This window comes from Salmo salar, chromosome ssa09 (genome assembly GCF_905237065.1).
Source record: "Salmo salar chromosome ssa09, Ssal_v3.1, whole genome shotgun sequence".
NCBI classification, from domain to species: domain Eukaryota; kingdom Metazoa; phylum Chordata; class Actinopteri; order Salmoniformes; family Salmonidae; genus Salmo; species Salmo salar.
The window spans coordinates 24,989,498-25,017,433 of NC_059450.1; the positions used below are offsets into that span (position 1 = coordinate 24,989,498).

Here is a 27,936-nt window from a genome sequence, read left to right on the forward strand (position 1 = left end):
CATGTGATGAACCAGAGCAAACGAAAAGCAATGTTGTTTTGGTTTTCTGATCCCACCCACATTTTTTCATGACATTTTAGGAAAAACATCTACACAAACTCGAACTGTGTTCGAATACCCATACGAACATACTGTATAGTACATACTTAATGAGTATACTACATACTATTAGTTCAGCCGTGCGAGAGAGGCAGGTTGAGGTTTCCAGGGTTAGAGTAGTGCAGAAGATGTCATATGCTGAGGCAGTGAAGAAAGTAGAGGAAGATGGGTTATTTTGTTTATTTTTATTTCACCTTTATTTAACCAGGTAGGCTAGTTGAGAACAAGTTCTCATTTGCAACTGCGACCTGGCCAAGATAAAGCATAGCAATTCGACACATACAACAACACAGAATTACACATGGAATAAACAAAACATACAGTCAATAATACAGTAGAACAAAAGAAAACAAAAAGTCGATATACAGTGAGTGAAAATGAGGTAAGTTAAGGCAATAAATAGGCCATGGTAGCGAAGTAATTACAATATAGCAATTAAACACTGGAATGGTAGATGTGCAGAAGATGAATGTGCAAGTAGAGATACTGGGGTGCAAAGGAGCAAGATAAATAAATAAATACAGTATGGGGATGAGGTAGGTAGATAGATGGGCTGTTTACAGATGGGCTATATACAGGTGCAGTGATCTGTGAGCTGCTCTGACAGCTGGTGCTTAAAGCTAGTGAGGGAGATATGAGTCTCCAGCTTCAGTGATTTTTGCAGTTCGTTCCAGTCATTGGCAGCAGAGAACTGGAAGGAAAGATGACCAAAGGAGGAATTGGCTTTGGGGGTGACTGGAGAGATATACCTGCTGGAGCGCGTGCTACAGGTGGGTGCTGCTATGGTGACCAGTGAGCTGAGATAAGGCGGGGCTTTACCTAGCAGAGACTTGTAGATAACCTGTAGCCAGTGGGTTTGGCGACGAGTATGAAGCGAGGGCCAGCCAACGAGAGCGTACAGGTCGCAATGATGGGTAGTGTATGGGGCTTTGGTGACAAAACGGATGGCACTGTGATAGACTGCATCCAATTTGTTGAGTAGAGTGTTGGAGGCTATTTTATAGATGACATCACCGAAGTCGAGGATCGGTAGGATGGTCAGTTTTACGAGGGTATGTTTGGCAGCACGAGTGAAGGATGCTTTGTTGCGATATAGGAAGCCGATTCTAGATTTAATTTTGGATTGGAGATGCTTAAAGTGAGTCTGGAAGGAGAGTTTACAGTCTAACCAGACACCCAGGTATTTGTAGCTGTCCACGTATTCTAAGTCAGAGCCGTCCAGAGTAGTGATGCTGGACGGGCGAGCAGGTGCAGGCAGTGATCGTTTGAAGAGCATGCATTTAGTTTTACTTGCGTTTAAGAGCAGTTGGAGGCCACGGAAGGAAAGTTGTATGACATTGAAGCTCGTCTGGAGGTTAGTTAACACAGTGTCCAAAGAGGGGCCAGAAGTATTCAGAATGGTGTCATCTGCATAGAGGTGGATCAGAGAATCACCAGCAGCAAGAGCAACATCATTGATGTATACAGAGAAGAGAGTCGGCCTGAGAATTGAACCCTGTGGCACACCCATAGAGACTGCCAGAGGTCCGGACAACAGGCCCTCCGATTTGACACAATGAACTCTATCAGAGAAGTAATTGGTAAACCGGGCGAGGCAATCATTTGAGAAACCAAGGCTGTCGAGTCTGCCAATAAGAATGTGGTGATTGACAGAGTCGAAAGCCAGGTCGATATATACGGCTGCACAGTAATGTTTCTTATCGATGGCGGTTATGATGTCGTTTAGGACCTTGAGCGTGGCTGAGGTGCACCCATGACCAGCTCTGAAACCAGATTGCATAGCGGAGAAGGTACGGTGGGATTCGAAATGGTCGGTAATCTGTTTGTTAACTTGGCTTTCGAAAGACCTTAGAAAGACAGGGCAGGATAGATATAGGTCTGTAGCAGTTTGGGTCTAGAGTGTCACCCCCTTTGAAGAGGGGGATGACCGCGGCAGCTTTCCAATCTTTGGGAATCTCAGACGATACGAAAGAGAGGTTGAACAGGCTAGTAATAGGGGTTGCAACAATTTCGGCAGATAATTTTAGAAAGAGAGGGTCCAGATTGTCTAGCCCGGCTGATTTGTATGGGTCCAGATTTTGCAGCTCTTTCAGAACATCAGCTATCTGGATTTGGGTGAGGGAGACATGGTGGGGGCTTTCGTGGGTTGCTGTGGAGGGTGCTGGGCAGTTGACCGGGGTAGGGGTAGGAGTGGTGAGAGTAGTAGAGCTATACCCGTACAGAAGGATAGGCCAAAAAGTAATATGTTTCATTAAAATTGGATTTTTAGCATTTATAGCAGTGGTTATCAGCTGTAATGCAGGGATGAGACAGAAGTCGCAGAAAATTGAGGTTGTGGTGGCAGCTGCAGAGGGGTATTTGGGTGTGCGAGACTTGACATCAGAAGTTAAAGGGTGTGTTAAGTGGTGATGTCCCATCCTTTAAGGATGATGGCATGAGGTAGAAATAAATACATTTAATTAGTGGAGTAGGGTGGTATTAATTTTATATAGTTTTGAAATTAGCGAGTGTAGTGTTAGATGGTAGGGTATTTATTTAGTACATTTGTATTTTTCAAGCAAAGTATAAGGGAGTTGTACTCCAGTCTAGTAGGTGGCGGTAATGCAACAAATTGGATGCCAACCGCCGTTAAACCTCATAGAAGAAGAAGACTATTAGTTAATTTTAGTATACTGTAAACGAATCAGTGATGCCAACTTAGCAATTTTGTTGCTAGATTTAGCAACTTTTCAGACTACCTGGCAATTTCTTTTCAAACAGCAGCTAGCAACAAATTTAGCTACTTTTAAACATCAATTTTGAACTTTTAGCAACTTTTGAAAAGTGACTCAAATGCATGCATTTTCCCTCTAAATGACACAAAAACGATTTTCTCTGTCACACACTCAGTCACAACACACATGCCTGGCTGCAAAAGTGCATTGTGAGTGACGTCAGCAGCAGGCGCTCAGCTCGTGCACAGGCAGCAGCAGGCCTGCAGCAATTTCAGCAAATTGCAAATCATTGTTGGCTGACTGCAGCAGCAGTAGTACGGGTTCGACGAGCCAAACCCAATGAATATAGTTGGTCACGCATGTTTGATCTTGAACAGAACTTACAACATCAATCAACATGTCTCAATCAAAATTGTACAGCCAGAAGAACAGAAAAGAGTGGGAGTCTGTACCTGAACAAATGTCAAATCATATTTTTCGCTGTATTGGCCAGTCAATTTGAGTTACGTTATTGTGTATTCTACGTAATAACGCAGTTTTACGTTATCACGCAATGACATCACAACATCATTTAGCAACAAATTGTCATGACGTTGCCCTCTCTCTGGGTACAGAGAACACAGTTGAACCCCCTCCCTCTGCACCAGGCCTTTTCTATGCACCATTCCCCTACCTACCTCCCCCTACCCAGGCTGCTGTGGTGAGAGGGGTCGTAAAAATTCCAAAGGAGAATGTCCTGCCTCATGGCCTAGTTTTGAGACAGAGAGTGGTTTCATAGAAGAGACCAAAGGATTCTTCCACCTCACAGGACGGGGTAACCGAACGACATTTATGTTCTGGAGAAGGTATAAAAGATCGGTGAAGAATCCAGCTACGAACTGGTCCGTTGGGTACAATTTTATGAAACTCACGAGAGACAATATTGCCATATTACCATACTAAGGTTTATATACTAGCCTCAGCGATGAGACTTACATCTAATGGTTGTATAAAATGTTTGAATAAGGATAAAGCTATTTGGAATATGTTGATGCTATGTACTGAGGTTAATGTGATAGAATTGTATTTCTGTTCAAAGCTTAACTCAGTCATCGGCACGCCCCCAGGGACACAGACAGGACAAGGCGTCATGTGACAGCTTTGCTATTTCCAGTATAAAACCCCCACCTAGAATTTCTATCAGGAGACCAGGCCTCCACTCCATTACGAGTTGGCCAATAGGTTTGACCCTGCATCCCTCTACTTAACTTTAACCATACCACGTGGTTAAACTTTTAGACTATCGATACCGACAGAATAATAACAAGTCTTTGATATTAATTAATAGTCTGCAGCTAGAAATTCTTTCATTGAACGCGAAGACTGACGAAACATCCATTCTATAACGACATTAATGAATGTCACTTTGAAAGATCCATTCTAACCGAGTGACAGAACGCGGACAAAACTCTCCAACAGAACAGAACTCTCCAACAAGGATCCCGACACACACTGAGCGTAAATATATATTGATTGCAATTGTTCCCGAATGAGTGAGCGTTCATGTGCAAAGGATTAGCATATCAATTGTTAATATTTATCAACTCTGTAGTGTCTTCTCAGCTGCCCTTTATGACCCTTGTTTTAACAAGACACCAGCCATGTCGGTTTAGCCCACTAGGTCACATTACTCTACCAATTCTTTATGACGATAATTACTGTTTGTATGCTTTCTGTGAATTACTTAGTTTAGTAAATAAATGATTTTAAGACAATTGATGTATGGATGACTTTTAGTAAAGACTGGGTTCGTGCAGATACAACAATTTACGACGTTTGGAATGAGACTGGACGCGAGGTAAAATACACCATTTAAACCAGTAGATAATCGGCCTATACTATAATATAATATATAATGTTATAATATAGGAAAGTTATATTAGGAAAATTATAACTTTGTAATCTGAATATTTTCCTTGGTGCCCCGATCTCCTAGTTAATTACAGTTAAACGATTAATCATTATAATCGTATGATAATAATTACAGGGAGTTATTTTGATAAACATGTCTTCAGTTAATGGTTTTCAAAGACACGACAAAATCAACCTGCCTCTAGCAACTTACCCTGAAAATTAGTTGGCAACACTGGGTATCCTTTCATGTTTTTCATTTTTATATCACCTTTATTTAGCCAGGTAGGCAAGTTGAGAACAAGTTCTCATTTACAACTGCGACCTGGCCAAGAATAAAGCAAAGCAGTTCGACACATACAACAACACAGAGTTACACGTGTGTAATAAAGATAATCTAACGTTTTACCTAGTGATGTATAAGGAGGGCATTTGCACGACATGCTTCGCAGCGGCGCACAGCAGGGCTCCAGAGACATATTGGGCAACCAACTGATACCAATCACGAGCACACTCAGAGACAGATGGCTGACTTAAGCACTCACATAACATGACAAAACAGCACTCACATAACATGACAAAACAGGAAGCGCCCTAGCCACACGAACTGACCACTGGGGTAAAAAACAACACCCCATGACTATCGCAACCACCCAGACACGACTTAGCAGACACACACACACACACACACACACACACTTAGGGGTGTTGGACTCCGAGGACAAAGGACACTGCCAAGGGCCAATGGGAAGTCGACACCACCCGGAGAATGGACCGTCCCTCCACTCATCGACCAGTCAGGAGAGCGGACCCACTAGACTCAACCTACGTCAACACACTGTTATTTCATTGTATAAATTAAACGCACACGATGTTTCGGGGCTCTCTTCCGCTAGTTCCCTATGAGCTAAACGAACGAGTCCGTGCACGCTTTGGCAAATATCTTTGTCTCTTAATAAACTGCCTTACTATAAACTGAATCCACCTGGTCCAGCGTTTTGACTTGGTCTCCTTCTCAAGTAACTGATCATCAACAAAACTTGGTAGCAGAGGATGGTTTCAAACTCCTGAATTCGGTCCATTAATGGTTGATGTGAGAGGAGACAAGTCCGGGACAATCTCGTAAGGACGGGTGACCTGTCCGCAGGAGTCATCGGCGATTCTGCTTGCCCCGGGAAACTGATCAACGAGCTCGACTAAAAAAGGAAAGCAGAGCCTGTTAAAACAAAATCTGCATATTGTATTATAGTCTTTATCCAAATTTTGATCAGTAGTACTGGGCGTGAGTATGAATTACTGTTAATATTGTACGAAATTATATAGACAAACGTTAAGGCTGAGTACAAGGATATTTGCTGTTATAGGCCTGAAAATGTATCCGTGAGTTTCTGTCCAACTAAAGTGGCGTTTGGTTTGGACATTAATACATAGTCGGGTACATGGGATATTGCATTCCGTGAGATTGGGACGGACTGAAGTGACTCTCAGTTCGGAGCATCAATACATAGTCGGGTGCAAATAAATTAACCCAGAGATATCCGTGAGATTGGGGCTAACTGAAGTGGTCATCAGTTAGGAGCACCAATATATAGTCGGATAATTAGTTGTTAGGTCAAGTTGCATCGGTACACTGGGACTAGTCGAAATAGCGCTCGACTAGGCGCATCAGTAAAACTGGGATTGATCACGTTTGTAACCAAGTAGCATCAGTGAAACTGGGATTGGTAAAAGTGTATCTGTGAGTTTCTGTCCAGCTAAAGTGGCGTTTGGTGTGGGGCATTAATACATAGTCGGGTACAAGTGATATTGCATTCCGTGAAATTGGGGCGGACTGAAGTGACTCTCAGCCCGGAGCATCAATACATAGTCGGGTGCATAGTATTTAACCTAGAAATATCCGTGAGATTGGGGCTAGCTGAAGTGGTCATCAGCTAGGAGCATCAATAAATAGTCGGATACGTGTAATTGTGTGCTCTGTATTGTTGATTGGACGTTCCGCGGATCCCCCTCTAATTATAAATAATTATTGATTAAATTGTAATAATAGACAGGTGGAGGAGAGATTCGGGATTGTACACAAATTTGGGTCGGTGTGCAGGCCCCAATCTCAGGGCCTCGTGGAACGCGCCAATCAAACCCTTAAGGCTAAATAGCTAAGGTATGTGCAGGTTTGAATATGCTGGTCCACCAAGGGAGGGAGGTCATATGCCCGCCCTTGATGTACAACAAATTGTAATGTCTGATTATGTGAGAAAACTGACGGAACTTTCTGCAGCTCTCTCCACACAGATCCGCAAGGTCCAAGAGGGGGAGCTGTTGGGAGACTCGCCACCACTGAAGGTAAAAGTTGGGGACTGGGTGAGGGTCAAGGTCCACAAGAGAAAGTGGCTGGAACCCAGGTGGACTGGGCCGTACGAAGTGAAGGAAGTTACTTCACACTCTGTCCAGGTCAAAGGTAAATCAGGAGCACCTTGGCACCACCTTACACATTGCACTCCAGCCCCAACCCCTTCCAGAACTTTGACTGAAACCAGGGCCGATTTGCGCGCCCTACATAAATTCGATTCCAACCACTGAAACCTTAGTTGGGGAAAATGGGACAATGGCTTCCGTTTCCACGACCTAAGGCACCACGCCCAGGGTCGGGGTACCTCCCTCCCTGGGAGAGGCTGGGGATATCAGCTCCCCTGTTTGTTATTTTTGTGAGTGTACACTACTAGGCTGATCACCACCGCTATTGACCCTGGTCAGGCTGATAGGGGCCTAATGTTTCCTTTGCTTCAGGTGGAAGACACTGAACCCGAGTATGCATTCGAATAGTTTAGTTTTCACGCCTGCCACGCGGGAGGCCCGGGTTCGGATCCCAGCCCATGCACCATGGGACTAAAATGTAAGAAGATATGTTTTGCCTGGAGAGATACGGTTGCTAGCGTTTGTTTAAGATATAAATGTAACGTTTTGATAGCTTGATTAGTTTAAATTGAAAGGCTAACTAATTAGAAAATAATAACGAGGGAATTTTGATATGATACGTTGTCTGTTGCTGGAAATAGAATACAGAGAAAGAGTTGAATGATGTTATTTTTTATAAGTATGGCGATTTACATGTTACTTTTAAAGTCTTGGATATTTCATAAATGTGAAGCTGAAAGAGAAGAGGAAGTTGTGAAGTTGGGTTTTAATCTTACTATAGAGGTAAGGCAGAACGTTGGTTGAGTAGTGGGTTATATTTTTGCTTACGGGTAAAAAAAAAGATGAGAAGAGAATTGGTTATGTGCGCTGAGCTATGTTTGGCTGGAAGAAAACATTTGGTGATGTGAAGCTGGTTATTGATTCTTGGTTTGAATGTTTAGGTAACACCAGTGAATTAGAAAAGGAAGTTTATGTATTTAAACATTATACTCTGTTTCCATTACGTGGAAAAATGTCAAGTCATTAAAGTGAATTACAGGTGGAGTTAATTTTATATTAACAGGGAAGGTGCACATTAAACACAGTTGTGTATAATGGCAGGGTATTCCTAGCAAACAGAATGGGCCGGTTTGCAGACAAACTGAAAGGGTTTTAGGGTTTTAAGCAATCTTGGGTCAAATTGGTTAAATAGTACGTTAAAATATGGGGTTTCATAGATTGAAGTACAGTATTGTATCCAAGGGTAGCGCATGTTCAATTAAGTTTAAAACTAATGATTGGGGGGAGTACAATGGAAGTATAAGCATTTTTAGGTTTTGTTTGTAGTTAACTTTTGGGTTTCTGAATCGGTGTAGTATGAGGAAATGTTGACCAAGTGGTTATTTTATGGAATATGGAGCGCTTAGCTCTTTGGGGAAAAATTCCTAGGGACAGGATATCTTAAAGGGGTAGACACACATGGCATTTTAAAGTTTTATTTTCTGAGTTTTAATTAAACACGTGAAATTCTTTTGATAGGGAATGTTCTGGGAACTTGAGATACGAAATGTAGATAAGGTTATTAGCTTTCATTTGTCTAATGTAGTAAGAAAGAAAAAACGGTTCTGAAAAGGGGGTATGACTTTTTGACCCCACTGGTGACTTTTCCTTTTGTGGTCTGATCAGCCGCAATGAAAAGCCATTGGATGGTGAATTTAAGGTCATTTGGGATACTAACTTTAAGGACATTTGGAGAACTGATAATTATGATGGAGTTAAAGTTCTTAGACACAATTGATAATTTGAACCAATGAGAAGACAAAATTACGAAAAGGGTACAATAATTTTTCTTTGGGGAGTAGTTCAGATTAGTCATTTTGATCTGATTATGTTACGTGAATATCGTTTGATAAGTAGGGGTACTTTTTACATTATCTAGATAAGTTTATTTTCCCTTAGGAAGTCAGCTGTGGTTGTATTTAGTGGAAGAGATTTAACACAACAAGACTGGAATTAATATAATAGTAATATTATATTTTGTTGTTAAATAAGTTTTAAATGGTAGACTTATGTCAAGCATTAGGATATATTCTAAGCCAACAGGACAGGAATATATGACATCTGTAGGGAATCCAGGATTATTGAGGGTATCGAGATAAATTTAGGTAGATATGTAATAAGATCATGAGACATTTAGTACTCCCCTGCACTGCTGAGACCTTGATGGGTTGGAAGTAGAAGGAGGAGAGCATAAACAAGGAAGAGAAGATAAAAGTAACATAGAAGAATTAGATAACGGTTAGTGAGTGGAGACCAGCATAGTTAAATTATAAACAGGTGAGGACAGAAATAACACTGGAGAGACAGAAAAGACATAAGAATAGAAGATAGCAGGATAATTTAGTTAGGTTCATTTAGTTAGGATATTAATACATGGAGAGACTATCGGCTCCATAGGCATGTATTATAGTTTTGATTTTAAGTTATGTTTGGTAAAATTCGCTAGGAAAAAATATGATAATTTAGTTGAAAGAAGTTGTTCAATCTTAAAGAAGATAGGACACTTGATAGAGAAATGCACAGGGTAGCTAAGGATGAATGCCCCAGGGAGAATTGGACATGTGGTATATGAAAGGGGGCAATCCTACAAGAGAAGGGCTGACATAAGGATAATTTACTAACCTTACAAAAGACATTGTTAAGAAATGCAGCAAAATTGATACATGGCTTGAGCCATGTATAAATAGGGGGAGTATGGTAGAGCAGGCGATAGAACAGGATAGGATGCTACAAGAACAAAAACATTTTTGTAGAATTTCCATTCCAACATTTGGAAATGGACTTATTGAACTATTCCAAATTGAGGGGAAGAAGGGGTGTTTAAAAATAACAGATAAGCATAGCAAATGGGTAGAAGTGTTCCCAACTTACTTGGTGGACAAGATTATGGTAACTAAAAAATGAGGACAAGATAGTATCCCTAGTGTTGATACTGGGATCTATCTCTTTAAATGATGGATGACATTTTAGCTAATTAGGTAGAGCCTATAGAATGCCAGAGTTAGAGATACCAGAACAGGTAGACATAGAAGTGAAGAAATACTAGCAGAGCACATGAGAAGACTGTTTTTTAACCAAACCCGTATGTCCAAGATTTTGTGTCCAACAGGTGAATTACAGGAGAAGGTGATTCACTCAATCCAACCAGGAGACTGGGTGTGGATCCAGTCCCTGAGGAGAAAAAACTGGAAGCAGTCCCGTTGGGAAGGCCCATACCAGGTGCTGTTAAACCATTGCCTTTGCCATTAGAAAAGCTGAGCGAGTCACTTGGGTCCACGTTACCCACTGCAAAAAGGTATGTACACATATGAGCACGGATGATCACACACAGAGTTAGGAGAAGAACCGAGAACCAATACGGTCCGGGGGTTACCTCCTTAATGAAGATTTCCTATCCCGACCGTTCATCACTGTGTGTGCTCCTAGAGGTGTGAGTATGGGGCGGTACCAAGCAGAGAGACTAAGGGCAGGAGAGGGTTGACGGTTTTTGGGAAGAGTAGAGACTCTGAGCTGCATCATAGTCTAATCTTTCTGATACATTCAGATCCAACACCTACGGGTACTAATCATAGGATACCGTTGTCATTGAGAAGAAGTAAAAGATAAACTATATAATACACTGATGAGTGACATACAGAATAAGGAATCAAAGAAGATCAAGATGTAGAATTTAAGGTAAACATTAAACAATTTTCTGGGGAAGCAGACAACTGTACAGGAATATGGGTTGGCCAGATTGAAGTACTCAGCCAACCCACCTCGGTTCACCTAAATTCCTGATGAGCACCAGTGTTATAGATACAAGAATGGCACCGAGAATTAAGATGATTTTAATGGCTGGAAAGGTAATTGTTAATATGACTGACTTAGGTTTGAAAGCACAGGAGAAAATGTTTAACCTCATAGCACCTACAACTGATGAAGGGTGGGCTAGTACCAGCATAGGACGCATACGACAGGAATTACCAAAAAGGGTGGTTAGGAACTTGCGCCCTGGGGTTATTGGTCCAACCAGTTCGAATTAACTATCAGAGACCAGTTGTAGGAGGCTAAAGAAGGTACAGGAGGAGTTTTGATCAGGATGGGATTAGCTTTGTCTAGATTGATGCTATTGGCATCCTCAGGGAGGTTCCAGATGAATACAAAGTTATGAATCAAATATGTGAAGGCTTTAACACTACATTATGTTGGTAGTTGACAATAAATAATAATGTGGATTGAATTAATGACATCTTTTAATCAACAGAGATTCATGAATGAAACAGGGGATGCAGTAAAGAGGTTCTCTGACCAATTATCCGCCACCTCCCTCATGACCTGGTAAAATAGACTGACTCTCGATAGGTTACGGGCAAAGAGGATGGTGTAGGTAGTATGATTAGGTTCATTGCTGTACGTACATTTCTGATAACACAGCTCATGTTTGGGAAATGGAAAAGTGTTGCAAGAACTGTATTATGGGCTGCTTTCACCTGTATGAGTGTGTTTGGGTTGTGTGGTTGTTGTTTGGTCCCGTGTGCGAGAGGTTTAATCACCAGAACTCTAGCGAGATGGATAACGGAGCAGATGGTGAGCTACGGACCGAGTCAAAGTTCAGATCAATGAGACGACAAGTACCTACCGCCGAGCAAGGTGGAGGATTCATTCAAATATGAGGAGCACATGTTAGATGAGACCATCTATTGGGATGCATGAATTAGTTTGAATTTGTGTGAAATTTCTGAATCCAATAAAAATAGATGTGTTATAATGTATGTGAAATATCTAGCAAAACGGGTGGATTGTAATGGGAATGATATGATTTTAATCCCTATTGAGACTTGACAAGCTATCTGCTGAGATGAAGGGTGAAGAGGGGGACTCACAAAATTTGTCTCTGACAAATTTGTGTACTTCCGTTTGTTTGTTTTCACTCCCGCTTTGCTGCAGCTTGTTCCCCTTTTTCTTTGTCACGTCTTGAAGACGTGAAGAGGGGGATTTGTAATAAAGATAATCTAACGTTTTACCTAGTGATGTATAAGGAGGGCATTTGCACGACATGCTTCGCAGCGGCGCACAGCAGGGCTCCAGAGACATATTGGGCAACCAACTGATACCAATCACGAGCACACTCAGAGACAGATGGCTGACTTAAGCACTCACATAACATGACAAAACAGCACTCACATAACATGACAAAACAGGAAGCGCCCTAGCCACACGAACTGACCACTGGGGTAAAAAACAACACCCCATGACTATCGCAACCACCAAGACACGACTTAGCAGACACACACACACACACACACACACACTTAGGGGTGTTGGACTCCGAGGACAAAGGACACTGCCAAGGGCCAATGGGAAGTCGACACCACCCGGAGAATGGACCGTCCCTCCACTCATCGACCAGTCAGGAGAGCGGACCCACTAGACTCAACCTACGTCAACACACTGTTATTTCATTGTATAAATTAAACGCACACTATGTTTCGGGGCTCTCTTCCGCTAGTTCCCTATGAGCTAAACGAACGAGTCCGTGCACGCTTTGGCAAATATCTTTGTCTCTTAATAAACTGCCTTACTATAAACTGAATCCACCCGGTCCAGCGTTTTGACTTGGTCTCCTTCTCAAGTAACTGATCATCAACACGTGGAATAAACAAAACATACAGTCAATAATACAGTTGAAGAAAATCTATATACAGTGTGCAAATGAGGTAAGAAAAGGGAGGTAAGGCAATAAATAGGCCATGGTGGCGAAGTAATTACAATATACCAATTAGACACTAGAGTGATTGATGTGTAGAAGATGAATGTGCAAGTAGAGATACAGGGGTGCAAAGGAGCAAGATAAATAAATACAGTATGGGGATGAGGTAGTTGGATAGGCTATTTACAGATCGGCTATGTACAGGTGCAGTGATCTGTGAGCTGCTCAGACAGCTGGTGCTTAAAGCAAGTGAGGGAGGTAAGAGTCTCCAGCTTCAGTGATTTTTGCAATTCATTCCAGTCATTGGCAGCAGAGAACTGGAAGGAAAGGCGGCCAAAGGAGGAATTGGCTTTGAGGGTGACTAAAGAGATATACCTGCTGGAGCATGTGCAACGGGTGGGTGCTGCTATGGTGACCAGTGAGCTGAGATAAGGCGGGGCCTTACCTATCAGAGACTTGAAGATGACCTGAAGCCAGTGGGTTTGGCGACGAGTGTGAAGCGAGGGCCAGCCAACGAGAGCGTACAGGTCGTAGTGGTGGGTAGTATATGGAGCTTTGGTGACAAAACGGATGGCACTGTGATAGACTGCATCCAATTTGTTGAGTAGAGTGTTGGGGGGCTATTTTGTAAATGACATCGCCGAAGTCGAGGATCGGTAGGATGGTCAGTTTTACGAGGGTATGTTTGGCAGCATGAGTAAAGGATGCTTTGTTGCGAGATAGGAAGCCGATTCTAGATTTAATTTTGGGTTGGAGATGCTTAATGTGAGTCTGGAAGGAGAGTTTACAGTCTAACCAGACACCTAGGTATTTGTAGTTGTCCACATATTCTAAGTCAGAACCATCCAGAGTAGTGATGCTGGGCGGGTGGGCAGGTGTGGGCAGCGATCGGTTGAAGAGCATGCATTTAGTTTTACTTGCATTTAAGAGCAGTTGGAGGCCACGGAAGGAGAGTTGTATGGCATTGAAGCTCGTCTGGAGGTTAGTTATCACAGTGTCCAAAGAGGGACCAGAAGTATACAGAATGGTGTCATCTGCGTAGAGGTGGATCAGAGAATCACCAGCAGCAAGAGCGACATCATTGATGTTTACAGAGAAGAGAGTCGGCCTGAGAATTGAACCCTGTGGCACCCCATAGAGACTGCCAGAGGTCCGGACAACAGTCCCTCGGATTGGACACACTGAACTCTGTCAGAGAAGTAGTTGGTGAACCAGGCGAGGCAGTCATTTGAGAAACCAAGGCTGTTGAGTCTGCTGATAGGAATGTGGTGATTGACAGAGTCGAAAGCCTTGGCCAGGTCGATGAATACGGCTGCACAGTAATGTCTCTTATCGATGGCAGTTATGATATCGTTTAGGACCTTGAGCGTGGCTGAGGTGCACCCATGACCAGCTCTGAAACCAGATTGCATAGCGGAGACGGTACGGTGGGATTCGAAATGGTCGGTAATCTGTTTGTTAACTTGGCTTTCGAAGACCGTCGAAAGGCAGGGTAGGATCGATATAGGTCTGTAGCAGTTTGGGTCTAGAGTGTCTCCCCCTTTGAAGAGGGGGATGACCGCGGCAGCTTTCCAATCTTTGGGAATCTCAGACAATAGGAAAGAGAGGTTGAACAGGCTAGTAATAGGGGTTGCAACAATTTCGGAAGATAATTTTAGAAAGAGAGGGTCCAGATTGTCTAGCCCGGCTGTTGAGAGCTTCACCTGTCTACCGGAAGTTGATGCTGTTTATATGCAACCTCTTGCTAGATTGTTAGCATAAGAAATTACTAGCTAGACATTTTACGACTTTGGGTGTGTTCTTCAATTCAATCTGGAGTGCCAGAGTGCACTCTGGGCGTTCGTAAATTCAAAATGTTGTCAGATTCAGAGCGCACGCTGGACACTCTGGCCAAGGAGTAGGGTTGATTCAAGCGTTCTGACCTTAAAACCAGTCACACACCCAAGCTAACTGGCTAGCTACTTCCAGAAGACACAAATGAGAACACCTCACTCTGAATATTTTACTCGCCCTAGCAGAGCTGGTTAGGCAGTTTTCATGTTATCCAGAGTGTTTGTAACTGTAACTACTACTGGCAACAACTTAATTACGCATTTTGCCGAGGTTTACTGACACTGGCCATATTCAACAGGTGTTGAACATTTGTAAATTCATCAGTTATTCTGCGCTCTGGTACATTCAGACGAGAGTGATCTGAAATCGGAGTAGATAGCCAGAGCGAATTAACGAAAGCCCATTGACAACGCAGAAGGCACTTAGCTAAGAATGACGGGAATAATAAAGTCAATAAACGTTGAATAGTTAGTAAGCATATAGTTAATATACTGGCAAGTTTGATGTATTAGTAGCCAGGTAACGTTAGCTAGTAAATACCGGTACATACTTCTGTAATAAGGTATGTGGTTCGTAAGGATAACGTCGCTAACAAATTGTCAGCCAACATAACATGTAAGGTAACTTATTTCAAAAGTCATGATTACATTGCTTAACATTTGTCATAAATAGTTCAAGCAATGAATTTGTATCCGCTTTCGTTGGACTTCGGCTGCATATTTTCCGCCAGTTTCTTCAAATCTGAAAAAGCTGTGAAGCCACGCCCATTTCCCGAAATAATCGCATTATCAGCCCTAAAAGCACGGAAAAAGTCTCCACTTTTATACCTAATATTTTGGCTTTTAATCGGCAGGTTTTCTTGTCATGGTCCTTCAATTATAAGCATATTTTTTTCTCCACACAGATATTATATATGGAATAATCTAGACACTTTTTTAAAAATATATTGGTTCCGAAATAATATCCTATTGGTAAGCCAACTTCTTTTACTTATTATAAGGAATTCTTATCACTTTACACCTAAAGATTTTGCAATTGTTTTAGATACCATTCCCCCAGGTGTTGCTTTATTTTTCAGGAACGTGTCAAGACCTGACCCTCAGAAAATACCTACTATTAATCCTGTTGACTCATCATTAGGAAAGATTGGTTTTTCTTTTGGTCCATTCAACAACAATAGAGCTATAGAGCCTTGTTTCAGCAGGATGTTGTATCTATCTATACCTTATGTCATGCCTTACTGGAACGGTTTTATTGATAATATCTGTTGGAAAAAAGTTGGGATGTTGCCACACACATACCTACTTATTAACAAAATTAAGGAAATGTCTTTTTAAATGATTCATAAATATTATCCTGCCAACCACTATATGAAGAACTTTAAGAAAAACATAAATTCAAATTGTACCTTTTGTAATGACCACCCAGAAACAGTGTTGCATCTTTTTTGTCATTGTATTCATGTAAGGAATCTGTGGCAAGACATCAGTAGAATTATAATTGAACACGTTCATGAAGGTTTTACACTATTGTGGAGAGATGTACTGCTTGGATTCTTTACCTACGATAGAAATAAGTTGAAACAATATTATGAAATTAATTTCATTCTTTTGGCCAAATTTCATATTCAAAAATGTACATTTACAAACAAAACACCATATTTTCTTACCTTACAAAAATAAATTGAACTATATTTTAAGACAATTAAATACTCTACCAACAACAAAGATGTTAGAATCTTTGGCATAATAACTATATCCATACTATGACCAATAAGCAAACTATATACTCAATTTACGTCAAATAGTGCGGTTAGTATGAGTATTCGAACACAGTTTAGGTTTCCATCTAATTAGCAACAGATTTTCATGCGAAATTGCGAATATTAAAAAATCAGAATAAAAACGATATGCGCATTTCCCCACCAGAGATGTTTACATCACATTACATTGTTGCAATTAAACGGCTGTGAGTAATGACATAGTGCACATAAACATACATTTTGATGTTAAATTCTCATGTACCGAATAACAAAAATACTCGTTAAATGGGTTTCCATCCCATTTTCAACTCAGCTGATGGTTCTCTCACCATATAGCACGTGCCCAATCTGGTATTCGCACGTGCGCCCACTCTGGTATTCGCACGTGCGCTCTAACCAAGAGCGCGATCTCCTGTTAAATTCATCATCATTTATTTCATCTGTAGCCTAATAACTGCATGTTTTCCCGGCGAGTAGTAGTGGGAGAACCACACAACATGTCATCGCGTGACTCCACGTTTACTTCGATATGGTTATTATATCAATATTTGCGCATAAACGCGTTTCCACCGATATTTCCCGCATAATTCATTATACCGACACAAAAAAAGATCCACATTGTCTATCTAGCGTATTTTGTTTTGTCGACATTTTTAACGTTTATCTAAACATTTGTTTCCATTCGGCCTGTCATTACATTTTTTATCCGACATGTACTCGCATAAAAAGGTTGGATGGAAACCTGCTTACATTTAGGAAAAAGTAGGTCTAATAACATTTATTTGCAATGGATAACACTACAGATTATTTTTGATATGACATAGCAACAAACAAACAATAATTGCTCCACCTATATGATTTCTAACCTTGTATCTTTAAAAACTCATTAAAGATTTTAGATTCACTAAACAAGATCAGTTTTTGAAAGTTTAATAAATGATGGATTACAGATACAGTATGTATAGTCTACTTAATAAAATCCAGTAGGGGGCGCTGAGAGAATGATCATTATCCTGTATGTCTATCTCCCCTGTCGTGCTCTGCTCCATGATCCAATGCTCCTTTATCAGACCCCAAAATTATAGAGGGACTAAGAAAAACATTTGTATTATTTTATTCATACAATTTATACCATACAATATATTTTTGAAGGGCAAGCACTTCACCACAGTTTATGGGCTGATCCAGCCAGCACAGAAGGCAGCCTAAAGGAGAGAGAGGCTGGGAGTTTGGGCAGTTACCAATTGTTGATCCTATCACCAGAGCAGCCCAGGACATCCCCACACATACACACTCCAGGCCAACCCCAAACAAACAAAAATTGCACTTTCAAAAACAAAGGAACAGATGGACAGTAGAGAGGCTGGTGCATTGACTGTTAAGAGCCACTAACAATATGGTGATGTCATCATGAAGATTTCCCAGCAGTGTTTCACTGGTGGAGTTCGTTTTGCATGGCCTGTTGCACCAGGTGGGTTGAGAGTTCCCTTAAGAACCAATGGAATGGTCTAAAAGGAGCAACCGGGGGCACCTGGCCATGCAAAATGAATTCGACCATTAGTTCAGGGCTTGTTGCCCTTCTCCATAGGAAGATGTGCATCACCTCAACAGTGACTACTGCTCATAGGATTACTAATTTCAAATAATTAACCACAACGGTCTTTGAGTTTAAGAATAGGATTCATACATTCACTTTATCATTACTTTTTTACCTGTAAAGCAAAATACTTCAATACATTGAAGAACAAAGAATAACTGGCCAGGCATTTGAGGGATTTCATGATCATTTAAGTTTGTAAACATCTGGTCATAAACACAGGGGCAGGGGGTGATTACCTTTCAGAAATAGGGTCCTATTCTCTCTCAACACAGTATACTTGAATTAATGCTTCTGATATAAAAGCATACATTTTGTCCTCAATAATTCAATGTCTAGCCCTATGAATTGATGTGCCTTTCTAATCAGCTGGGCACTGTAGTACCTTACCAGTAACTCTGAGCAAACACAGAATGGAGAAAACACAAATAAAGCAGGTTGATGATTGACAGACAAACTGATCAACAGTCAAATGGGAGCATCCAACACATACTTAGCTTACAGGTTTGTGCTTATATCAAAGTTCCTTGCATTTGTATATTCTATCCTGACAAGCGCAATGTTACCACAATGTTATAAGAGTATGATCTAATATATACATAACAAGGTAAGGCTAAAAGCTTGCACAAGTTAATCACAAGCTTTGTTGTGTGTTACACAAGTAAAAGTTACGTTTTTCGAATTACCAACTGCATTCTGCATAGAAAAGCCTATGCCCGTTACTGTATGAGCTACTAAATATTTTTGATTTTTTTTACAAACTGCAGTATACAGTTAACAATACCACAAACCTCTGCTTGAAATGCTCAAACAATATCTGGTATTTACTAAGCAAATTACTCACTACTCTATGGTTCACTCTGCTCATGATAGCTAGCTTGTTCATCATTAAAATAAGTCCTCTTCCTTGGACAGTCTAACCGGTGTTTTCCCTTTAACCCTAACTAGTGCTGTTCCTGGTGAGGGACTGGGGGCGACCCTGGTTCTATGCTTTCTAAAGTCAAATGTAAGAGAACGCTATCACACATCCCCATCAACAGCCCACATTACACAGTCCACCAAACAAGCAATCCAAACCCATGTCAGGGGTCAGTAGAGAGATGTCTGTGAACCAAAAATAAAGCATGCTCCACAAACGAAAAACCACTAATTTGAAAGTTTTGAGAACAAAGTAAAACGATGCAAATGTGGTGGTGACAGACCTGCAATAGATCTATTAAAAATGATGTTCACTTTTTGGTTGGATATTCATAAAGTACAAGTCCTTTAAGATTAATTTCACTCTTTATACACAGTCTTACTCTTAATTCATCATTCAACATCCAGAAACAGACTGGTACAAATAGTTAACAATGTTTCTACTCTAGATTGTAACAATGTTATTCACCTATTACTGGAAATTGCATTTGACCGTAACAGGTTGGTGTTAAATATCTTGTGCAGTCAGTGTATAATATCAAAACTAGCCTGGCTAGCGATCTTCTGTTCTGTGACCATCCTGAGAAATCGACAAGATATACTTCATGTGCCAACACAACGCTCCTGCCTCATAACGTCATATACATGGAGCAGTTTCTTCAATTCAAATAAGTAATATCACTATAAAAAGAGGCAGAACTATCAGTTTCAAGAACTCTGATGCCAAGAAACAAAAGATTCCCCCAGAGCAGCGTAGGAAATACAATAAAACAATTTACACAAGCCAAATGTAAACATTAAACTTCATAAAAATACACAGGACATCAATTTGGACGTAAAGGGGGAATGAGATTCTCTATTGCGACCTCCTGAACTGCTCACCTATTCCATTAAAGTGATAACCAAATGATCTAAGTTATTCTTTAGATCTGTGGAGGAAAGGTAGGAAAAAGCAACCACACAGAAAATAAAAATGAATGTTCTCTCTCATGAGCACTCAATCACAAAAATATAGGTGCACACTTACATCCACTCACACTTGACTTAGCATTATACACCTGTCCTTCATTATAACTAATCTCATGTTGCAAAATATATTTTGATATTAAGAGAAAACATTTCAATAAAAACACCCTCTAAGAAAACCAGCGACTAGATCAAAGTACAATGAGATTGTTAAACCTACGTGCTGTAGCGAGCAGATGGACGGTTGTGTATGGTTTAGGAAGGGTTTGTTTGGTTTAACCTGGGGGGGGGGGTGTAACAGTTAGTCAGCTTTGTGCATGATTATATTGGAGAGGGACAGCTCATAGGCGGAGGCAGGATCTGAAGGTTGGGGGTGGGGGGGTGGGGAGGAGTTCAGGAGACTGATCCCATGACCTCTTTGTCTCTCCACTCAGTTCTAACCTTCAATGTGCCAGGTCATTGTGGCTGGCACTCAGGTCACGACTCTTTGTCAGATGATTATTTTGCTCCTAGAGAAGGCAACAGAGGGAATAGGGTTCAGAATAGGATGAAGAAATACCAAAAAACCTATTAATGTAGAGGGTCCAACATCACAGATAAAACATCCTTCACATTTCCATGAAGAAAATGTCTGTTTTTCTTGAATATGGAATATTTACCTTTTATTTAACTAGACAAGTCAGTTAAGAACAAATTCTTATTTTCAATGACAACCTAGGAACAGATTCAATATATACTGCTCAAAAAAATAAAAGGAACACTAAAATAACACATCCTAGCTCTGAATGAATGGAAATAATCTTATTAAATACTTTTTCTTTACATAGTTGAATGTGCTGACAACAAAATCACACAAAAATAATCAATGGAAATCCAATTTATCAACCCATGGAGGTCTAGATTTGGAGTCACACTCAAAATTAAAGTGGAAAACCTCACTACAGGCTGATCCAACTTTGATGTAATGTCCTTAAAACAAGTCCAAATGAGGCTCAGTAGTGTGTGTGGCCTCCACGTGCCTGTATGACCTCCCTACAACGCCTGGGCATGCTCCTGATGAGGTGGTGGATGGTCTCCTGAGGGATCTCCTCCCAGACCTGGACTAAAGCATCCCCAACTCCTGGACAGTCTGTGGTGCAACGTGGCGTTGGTGGATGGAGCGAGACATGATGTCCCAGATGTGCTCAATTGGATTCAGGTCTGGGGAACGGGTGGGCCAGTCCATAGCATCAATGCCTTCCTCTTGCAGGAACTGCTGACACACTCCAGCCACATGAGGTCTAGCATTGTCTTGCATTAGGAGGAACCCAGGGCCAACCGCACCAGCATATGGTCTCACAAGGGGTCTGAGGATCTCATCTCGGTACCTAATGGCAGTCAGGCTACCTCTGGCGAGCACATGGAGGGTTGTGCGGCCCCCCAAAGAAATGCCACCCCACACCATGACTGACCCACCGCCAAACCAGTCATGCTGGAGGATGTTGCAGGCAGCAGAACGTTCTCCACGGCGTCTCCAGACTCTGTCACGTCTGTCACATGTGCTCAGTGTGAACCTGTGAAGAGCACAGGGCGCCAGTGGCGAAATTTGCCAATCTTGGTGTTCTCTGGCAAATGCCAAACGTCCTGCACGGTGTTGGGCTGTAAGCACAACCCTCACCTGTGGACGTCGGGCACTCATACCACCCTCATGTAGTCTGTTTCTGACCGTTTGAGCAGACACATGCACATTTGTGGCCTGCTGGAGGTCATTTTGCAGGGCTCTGGCAGTGCTCCTCCTGCTCCTCCTTGCACAAAGGCGGAGGTAGCGGTCCTGCTGCTGGGTTGTTGCCCTCCTACGGCCTCCTCCACGTCTCCTGATGTACTGGCCTGTCTCCTGGTAGCGCCTCCATGCTCTGGACACTACGCTGACAGACACAGCAAACCTTCTTGCCACAGCTCGCATTGATGTGCCATCCTGGATGAGCTGCACTACCTGAGCCACTTGTGTGGGTTGTAGACTCTGTCTCATGCTACCACTAGAGTGAAAGCACCGCCAGCATTCAAAAGTGACCAAAACATCAGCCAGGAAGCATAGGAACTGAGAAGTGGTCTGTGGTCCCCACCTGCAGAACCACTCCTTTATTGGGGATGTCTTGCTAATTGCCTATAATTTCCACCTGTTGTCTATTCCATTTGCACAACAGCATGTGAAATTTATTGTCAATCAGTGTTGCTTCCTAAGTGGACAGTTTGATTTCACAGAAGTGTGATTGACTTGGAGTTACATTGTGTTGTTTAAGTGTTCCCTTTATTTTTTTAGCAGTGTATATTGATTCAGTGCCTTGAAAAAGTATTTATACCCCTTGACATTGAGGTGTTACAGCCAGAATTCAAAACCGATTAAATTTGTTTTTTTCCTCAACCATCTACATACAATACCCCATGATGGCAAAGTAAAAACATGTTTTTAGAATATTTGCAAATTTATTGGAAATTAAATACATAAATCTCTCATATACACAAGTATTCACACCCCTGAGCCAATACATGTTAGAATCACCTTTGGTAGCGATTACAGCCGAGTCTTTCTGGGTAAGTCTAAGAGCTTTGCACACCTAGATTATACAATATTTGCACATTATTCTTTTAAAAATTCTTCAACCTCTGTCAAATTGGTTGTGGATCATTGCTAGACAACCATTTTCAAGTGTTGCCATAGATTTAAGCAGATTTAAGTAAAACTGTAACTCGGCCACTCAGGAACATTTACAGTCTTCTTCGTAAGAAACCTCAGTGTAGATTTGGCCTTGTGTTTTAGATTATTGTCCTGCTGAAAGGCGAATTCATCTCCCAGTGTCTGGTGGAAAGCAGACTGAACCAGGTTTTCCTCTAGGATTTTGCCTGTGCTTAGCTCCATTCCATTTCTTTTTTATCCTGAAAAACTGCCCAGTCCTTAACGATTACAAGCCTATCCATAACATGATGCAGCCACCAATATGCTTAAAAATATGGAGCGTGGTAACTCAGTAATGTGATGTATTGGATTTGCCCAAAACATAACACTGTATTCAGGACAAAAAGTTAATTGCTTTGCTAAAGTTTTTGTAGTATTATTTTAGTGCCTTGTTGCAAACAGGATGCATGTTTTGGAATACTTTGATGTACAGGCTTCCTTTTCACTCTGTCATTTAGGTTAGTATTGAGGAGTAACTATAATGTTGATCCATCTTCAGTTTTTTCTTATTATAGCCATTAAACTCCAACTGTTTTAAAGTCACCATTGGCCTCATGGTGAAATCCCTGAGCGGTTTCCTTCCTCTCCGGCAACCGTGTTAGGAAGGACGCCTGTATCTTTGCAGTAACTGGTGTATTGACACACAACCAAAAGTGTAATTAATAACTTCACCATGCTGAAAGTGATATTCAGCATCTGTTTTTATTGTATTTTTACCAATCTACCAATAGGTGGCCTTCTTTGCGAGGCATTGGAAAACCTCCCTGGTCTTTATGGTTGAATCGGTTTTTGAAATTCACTGCTCGACTGAGGGGCCTTACAGATCATTGTATGTGTGGGGTGGAGATGAGGTAGTCATTAAAAATCATGTTAACACTATTATTGCACACAGAGTGAGTCCATGCAACTTGTTAAGCACATTTTAACTCCTGAACATATTTCAGTTTACCATAACAAAGGGGTTGAATACTTATTGACTCAAGACATTTCAGCTTTTAATATTTAATGAATTAGTCAAAATAAAAAATAAACATAATTCCACTTTGACATTAGGGGGTATTATATTTAGGCCAGTGACCAAAAATCTTAATTTAATCCATTTTAAATTCAGGCTGTAATACTTAATGTGGAAAAAGTCAAGGGGTGTGAATACTTTCTGAAGGCACTGTTGAGTATTGCTATTGAGTATTTGGGGAATGTGGTATATAATATGAGATGTGACGCCAATGTCAAAATCTGGAGCTCAGTGACAGTGATGAGTGGTGCACAGACCGGCACTGTATTCTGGAGTCACACCCTTATCGTATGGTGGGTTGGCAGAACCAGTATATCACCATGTAGAAAGGTCCAGTGATGCAGATTCTCAAATCAATCCATTCAGATTAATCTTTCTGAACAATTGATACAAGTCAGTTAATAACAGGAGTAAAACTTTAAAAAGGTTGCTGTTGATCTAGTTGCAAACTATTATCCCTGGTTCATCTTTGATCTAATTTCCTCACTCATCATACAGCCACAGAAATCAACTGTCAAAAGGTGTTATTTCCCACATCTACCTTGCACATCATTCATTATTGCGAGTTGTGACTAAGGGGTTATAAATTAGAGAGAACACCATGAAAAACATGTTAGTCTGTGAACCACTGATGTTACCACACACACATGTACGCCATTTCATTAGTGACCAATTTCTGAGATGACTGCCCAGGTGAAGAGGGGCAAGGTCCAGTTTGATCACAGATCACAACCAAGAGGACCATTGGGAATTTGAATTTCATAAAGTAAGGTCTCAGAGAGTAGTGTAAGAAAATGAGGGAGGTAGATAAACAAACAAAGGGGAGGATGAACGAGGAGACCCAGAAAACAATGGGGCAAGATTGGGTGATGTGAAAGACGGAGAGAGGGGGAGAGAGAGACAGTTGGGCTCCTTACTTGGTAGAGGTCTCCGGCAGCATTGTCCACCACGTTTAGAACACCTAGTGAACTGGCTCGCTTCATGCTGCATCCAGAACAGTGACATGCAAGGAGATGTCGGTGAGGGGTCGAGGGTCAGGGGTGAGAAGGACATGTGGCCAATGGAGATGGTATGTGGGTTAATAACTATAATGAGACCCACTCACATGTTAGTTTCCCCAGACAATGCCCCCACACAAATACATAAAATCATACTCTTTAACCCTGGTTAAATTGGGGGCACCACACCTGTACATTTGTAAGTAGAATCTTTGAAGCCGAATGTGCAGGAAAGCACAGCAAACTTTAAGTGTGCCCCTCTCACACCAGAGATACAAAATATCCAAATCAGTAGTTCAGTCAAATGCAATTTTTTGGCTTTTCTTTACCCTATAACATATGGGTTGAAGGACATACTTAACAAAAGTTAATGTGTGACAAAACAATTGATTTAAAGGGAGAATTTTGAGCCAAATTAATTTGTACCTGTTGCAAAAGGAAGAATATTGTTTTGTATTGATCAATACAGAGTTCTCTACTGTCTCCTGGATTAGAGAGAAGTCATCATAATGGGGTTAATTCAACATCGAAGAACTAGAAGCAAAAAGAGGAAAATGAATCAAAGAATACAGAATTCCAGCAAACAGATGAGGCATGCTGTAGCCATTCGCTTGGAAAAGTTTATTTGTCAATAAAAGCACAACACAGCACAGACAGATGTATTAGAATATTAAAATAAAAGATGCCCATGCAGAAAAAAATAAGTTATGACAAAAATTCACTAACTAACTATTGAAAATAAACATTAATATTTGCACCGTCTTCAAATTTAGACAATTTTGGCAAGAAAATGAACAAAATACGCATTTCATAGGCAGAAATGCAGGCATTTCAAAGCAGACAATGAGTAGTAGTGTGGTTATCTAAAGCGCTCAGCCATTCTCTTTAGTCTCCAGATTGTCCATCACAGCTGATTGAGAGTACTCTGTGTACAACAGAATAAACTAGGCAGAGCAACAGATGTGACTTTTTATACAAATTATAAGGACATTAAATAGAGACGCTGCTGACAGGCTGTGTCCTAGTACTCTGCCCGACTCTCTGCCAGTCAGCTCGAAGCACTTCCTATACTGGACATATCCACACAGGCAACATAGTCGGGAATACTACCCTGCTTCTAGAGTGATATTGTGCCAGTTAGAGTCAGTACCAGTCACAATATGTGGCATTCATAGTGTATGCCAGTGAAAGTGCACAAGTATCAGCCGCTTGAATGTGTTAGTTAGTGCAACCCCCAGTGATTCATGACTTGTGCCAAACAGGACTCAGAGATACACAGAGTTAACCCACAGCAGAGTAGAGATCAGTCTTTTCTAGGCAGATCTAGTGGCAGCACACCAATCCAGTGGAGCGAGGTGGAGAGGAGGGGCCTCACCCATGGGGCCATATGTGCATTAGGGGTCAAGGGTTCAAAGGTGAGGGGGATAGTTACCCAGGGTTTTTGGGCTCGCTCTCCCGTGTGCCACCGCCCTTCAGCTTGCGGACCAGTTTCTCGCTGCTGCGGCGAATAGAGGCACGGAGTTTACTGAAGGAGCCGCTCCGCTTCAGAGAACCAGAACCGTCCTGATGAGAGAGGCCAGAGGGTTACACTCTCACGCGCCACACACACACACACACACACACACACACAGTGCAGTTATGCGCGCACACACATACACACACACACAGATCTGGTTCAGCAAATTATTTCCATAGACATCTGTCTGCATATGTGATGGACTGTGCATATGAGGGTGTGCTTGTCATGTGCATCTGATTAGACTCTCTGTTCAGACAAAATGTCGACCTCAGTGTGCTATTCAGAAATGATGCTATAAAGAAATCAGAGAAGCCCTCCAAAAAACAGAGCACAGCAATTCAATTCCTTCAGTAATCTACTTTTGTCCCAAGGCAGGCATGTTGCTTTGCCTGCCTTATCTTCGAGAGGGAACAAACAAAGAGGCTACAGGCAAAGATCTGGGTGAGCAAAGAGTTAAGTTTTATTAGAAGTTAAGAAAGACAGTGTAAGATCTGATGCACAAACAGACACGACAGAGTAGATTAGTAGGAGCCATGAAGAGAAGTGTCCAGATTCTGCACTGTAGAGCAAGGCTTGTCCCACCCCTCCCACCCATTCCCCATTTGTCTACGTATATACAGTAATATACAGGAGCTGCTGTGTCTTCTGATGCCCCCTCGTGATCATGACATCACAACACAAGTTAGACATCAATAGGACCATATGGAGCACGGGATCTAACACTAAAGAAAGTCCACAGTATCCTGCTGCCACCATGGTGCACTGACGGAGCATACAGTATGATTATCATGCCACCAGCACATAGTATTTCCACTATGTTAGTTAAAATCACTACGTGCAAGAGCAGTCCGGTATGCATCGGTCAGTACTAGTAAATGCTAAACACTCAACACCACCACACAGAGATAGTTAGAAACTCCTCAAGTGAGAGAGCGAGGAGACAGAGTATTTAAGTACAGTAAGAGTAAGATAAGGTAATGGCAGGAGTGGCTTGGAATGGTTCTGGGACAGAGCCCAGAACCCCTGTCCCAATGACATTGGATAGAGCTGGGGTCAGCTTGGCCCAATGTGTCCCTGTAGAGTAACCAGACAGACAGCCCAGAGGAGAGCAGGGGACCAGAGTCTGAAGAGAGGACAACTGCAAAGCTGGAGGGGTGGCAGGCGAGCAGGCGTCCATCATGCAGAAGACAAGTTTTTAGAACCACAACAAGGCATCTGGAGTTATGCCTGCCAGTCAGACAGGGATGGAGAGAGAGAGAGGTAGACAGAATGAAAGAGACAGGGTATTGAAAAATAGAGATGAAAAGGTAGAATAAAGTGAGATGGGGAGAGAAAAATGTGGAGTTGGTAAGAGGAAACGAGAGGAAGTCAGACAGACAGAAGCAGTAAGCCAAAGGGTTTCCCCCTCAGAGACATTTCTCCACGTAGAGTTGTGGATGTGCTTTACTACTGCAGAAGGCATCAACACTCAACAGTCGCAACAACTAAGGAGCATAACAGGAGAAAGGAAGCTTAAAGCAACAAAATCAAATTTAAAAAATAGACCTAGGGAAAAGGAAGAGTGAAAAATCATGGATGAATGAATTAAAGAAGCCTTAATACATCAACTGATCATAAACATCCAACCACCTCAAATATAGGCTTAGTGAATCCAACTGAAGTAAAGGTAGCGTGGAGCTGGGGTTTTAACGGCTGTTCCCTGTCTTTGACCTCAGAGCCTTAATGGCCAGTTAAAGCATCTCTCATAATACATAAACACGGAGTTAACC

General features: G+C 41.6%; 1 protein-coding gene across 9 annotated transcripts in view; it reads right to left on the reverse strand.

The window, feature by feature from the left end:
* Nucleotides 1-17,539: 17,539 nt before the first annotated feature.
* The window catches only part of LOC106610960 (kinesin light chain 1), a 51,314-nt gene continuing 40,917 nt past the window's right edge, over nt 17,540-27,936 (reverse strand). For 3 of the 9 annotated variants that reach the window (XM_014210690.2, XM_014210694.2, XM_014210693.2), the window contains exons 14-16: nt 26,081-26,211; nt 24,568-24,634; nt 17,540-20,431 (exon numbers count right to left, since the gene is read on the reverse strand). In XM_014210690.2, coding sequence (XP_014066165.2) covers nt 20,366-20,431; nt 24,568-24,634; nt 26,081-26,211 — 264 coding nt within the window. In that variant the 3' untranslated portion in view covers nt 17,540-20,365. Of the gene's footprint in view, nt 20,432-24,567; nt 24,736-25,236; nt 27,395-27,936 lie in introns of those variants that run through there. The other 6 variants (XM_045723514.1, XM_014210695.2, XM_045723515.1 and 3 more) reach the window with 4 other exon arrangements.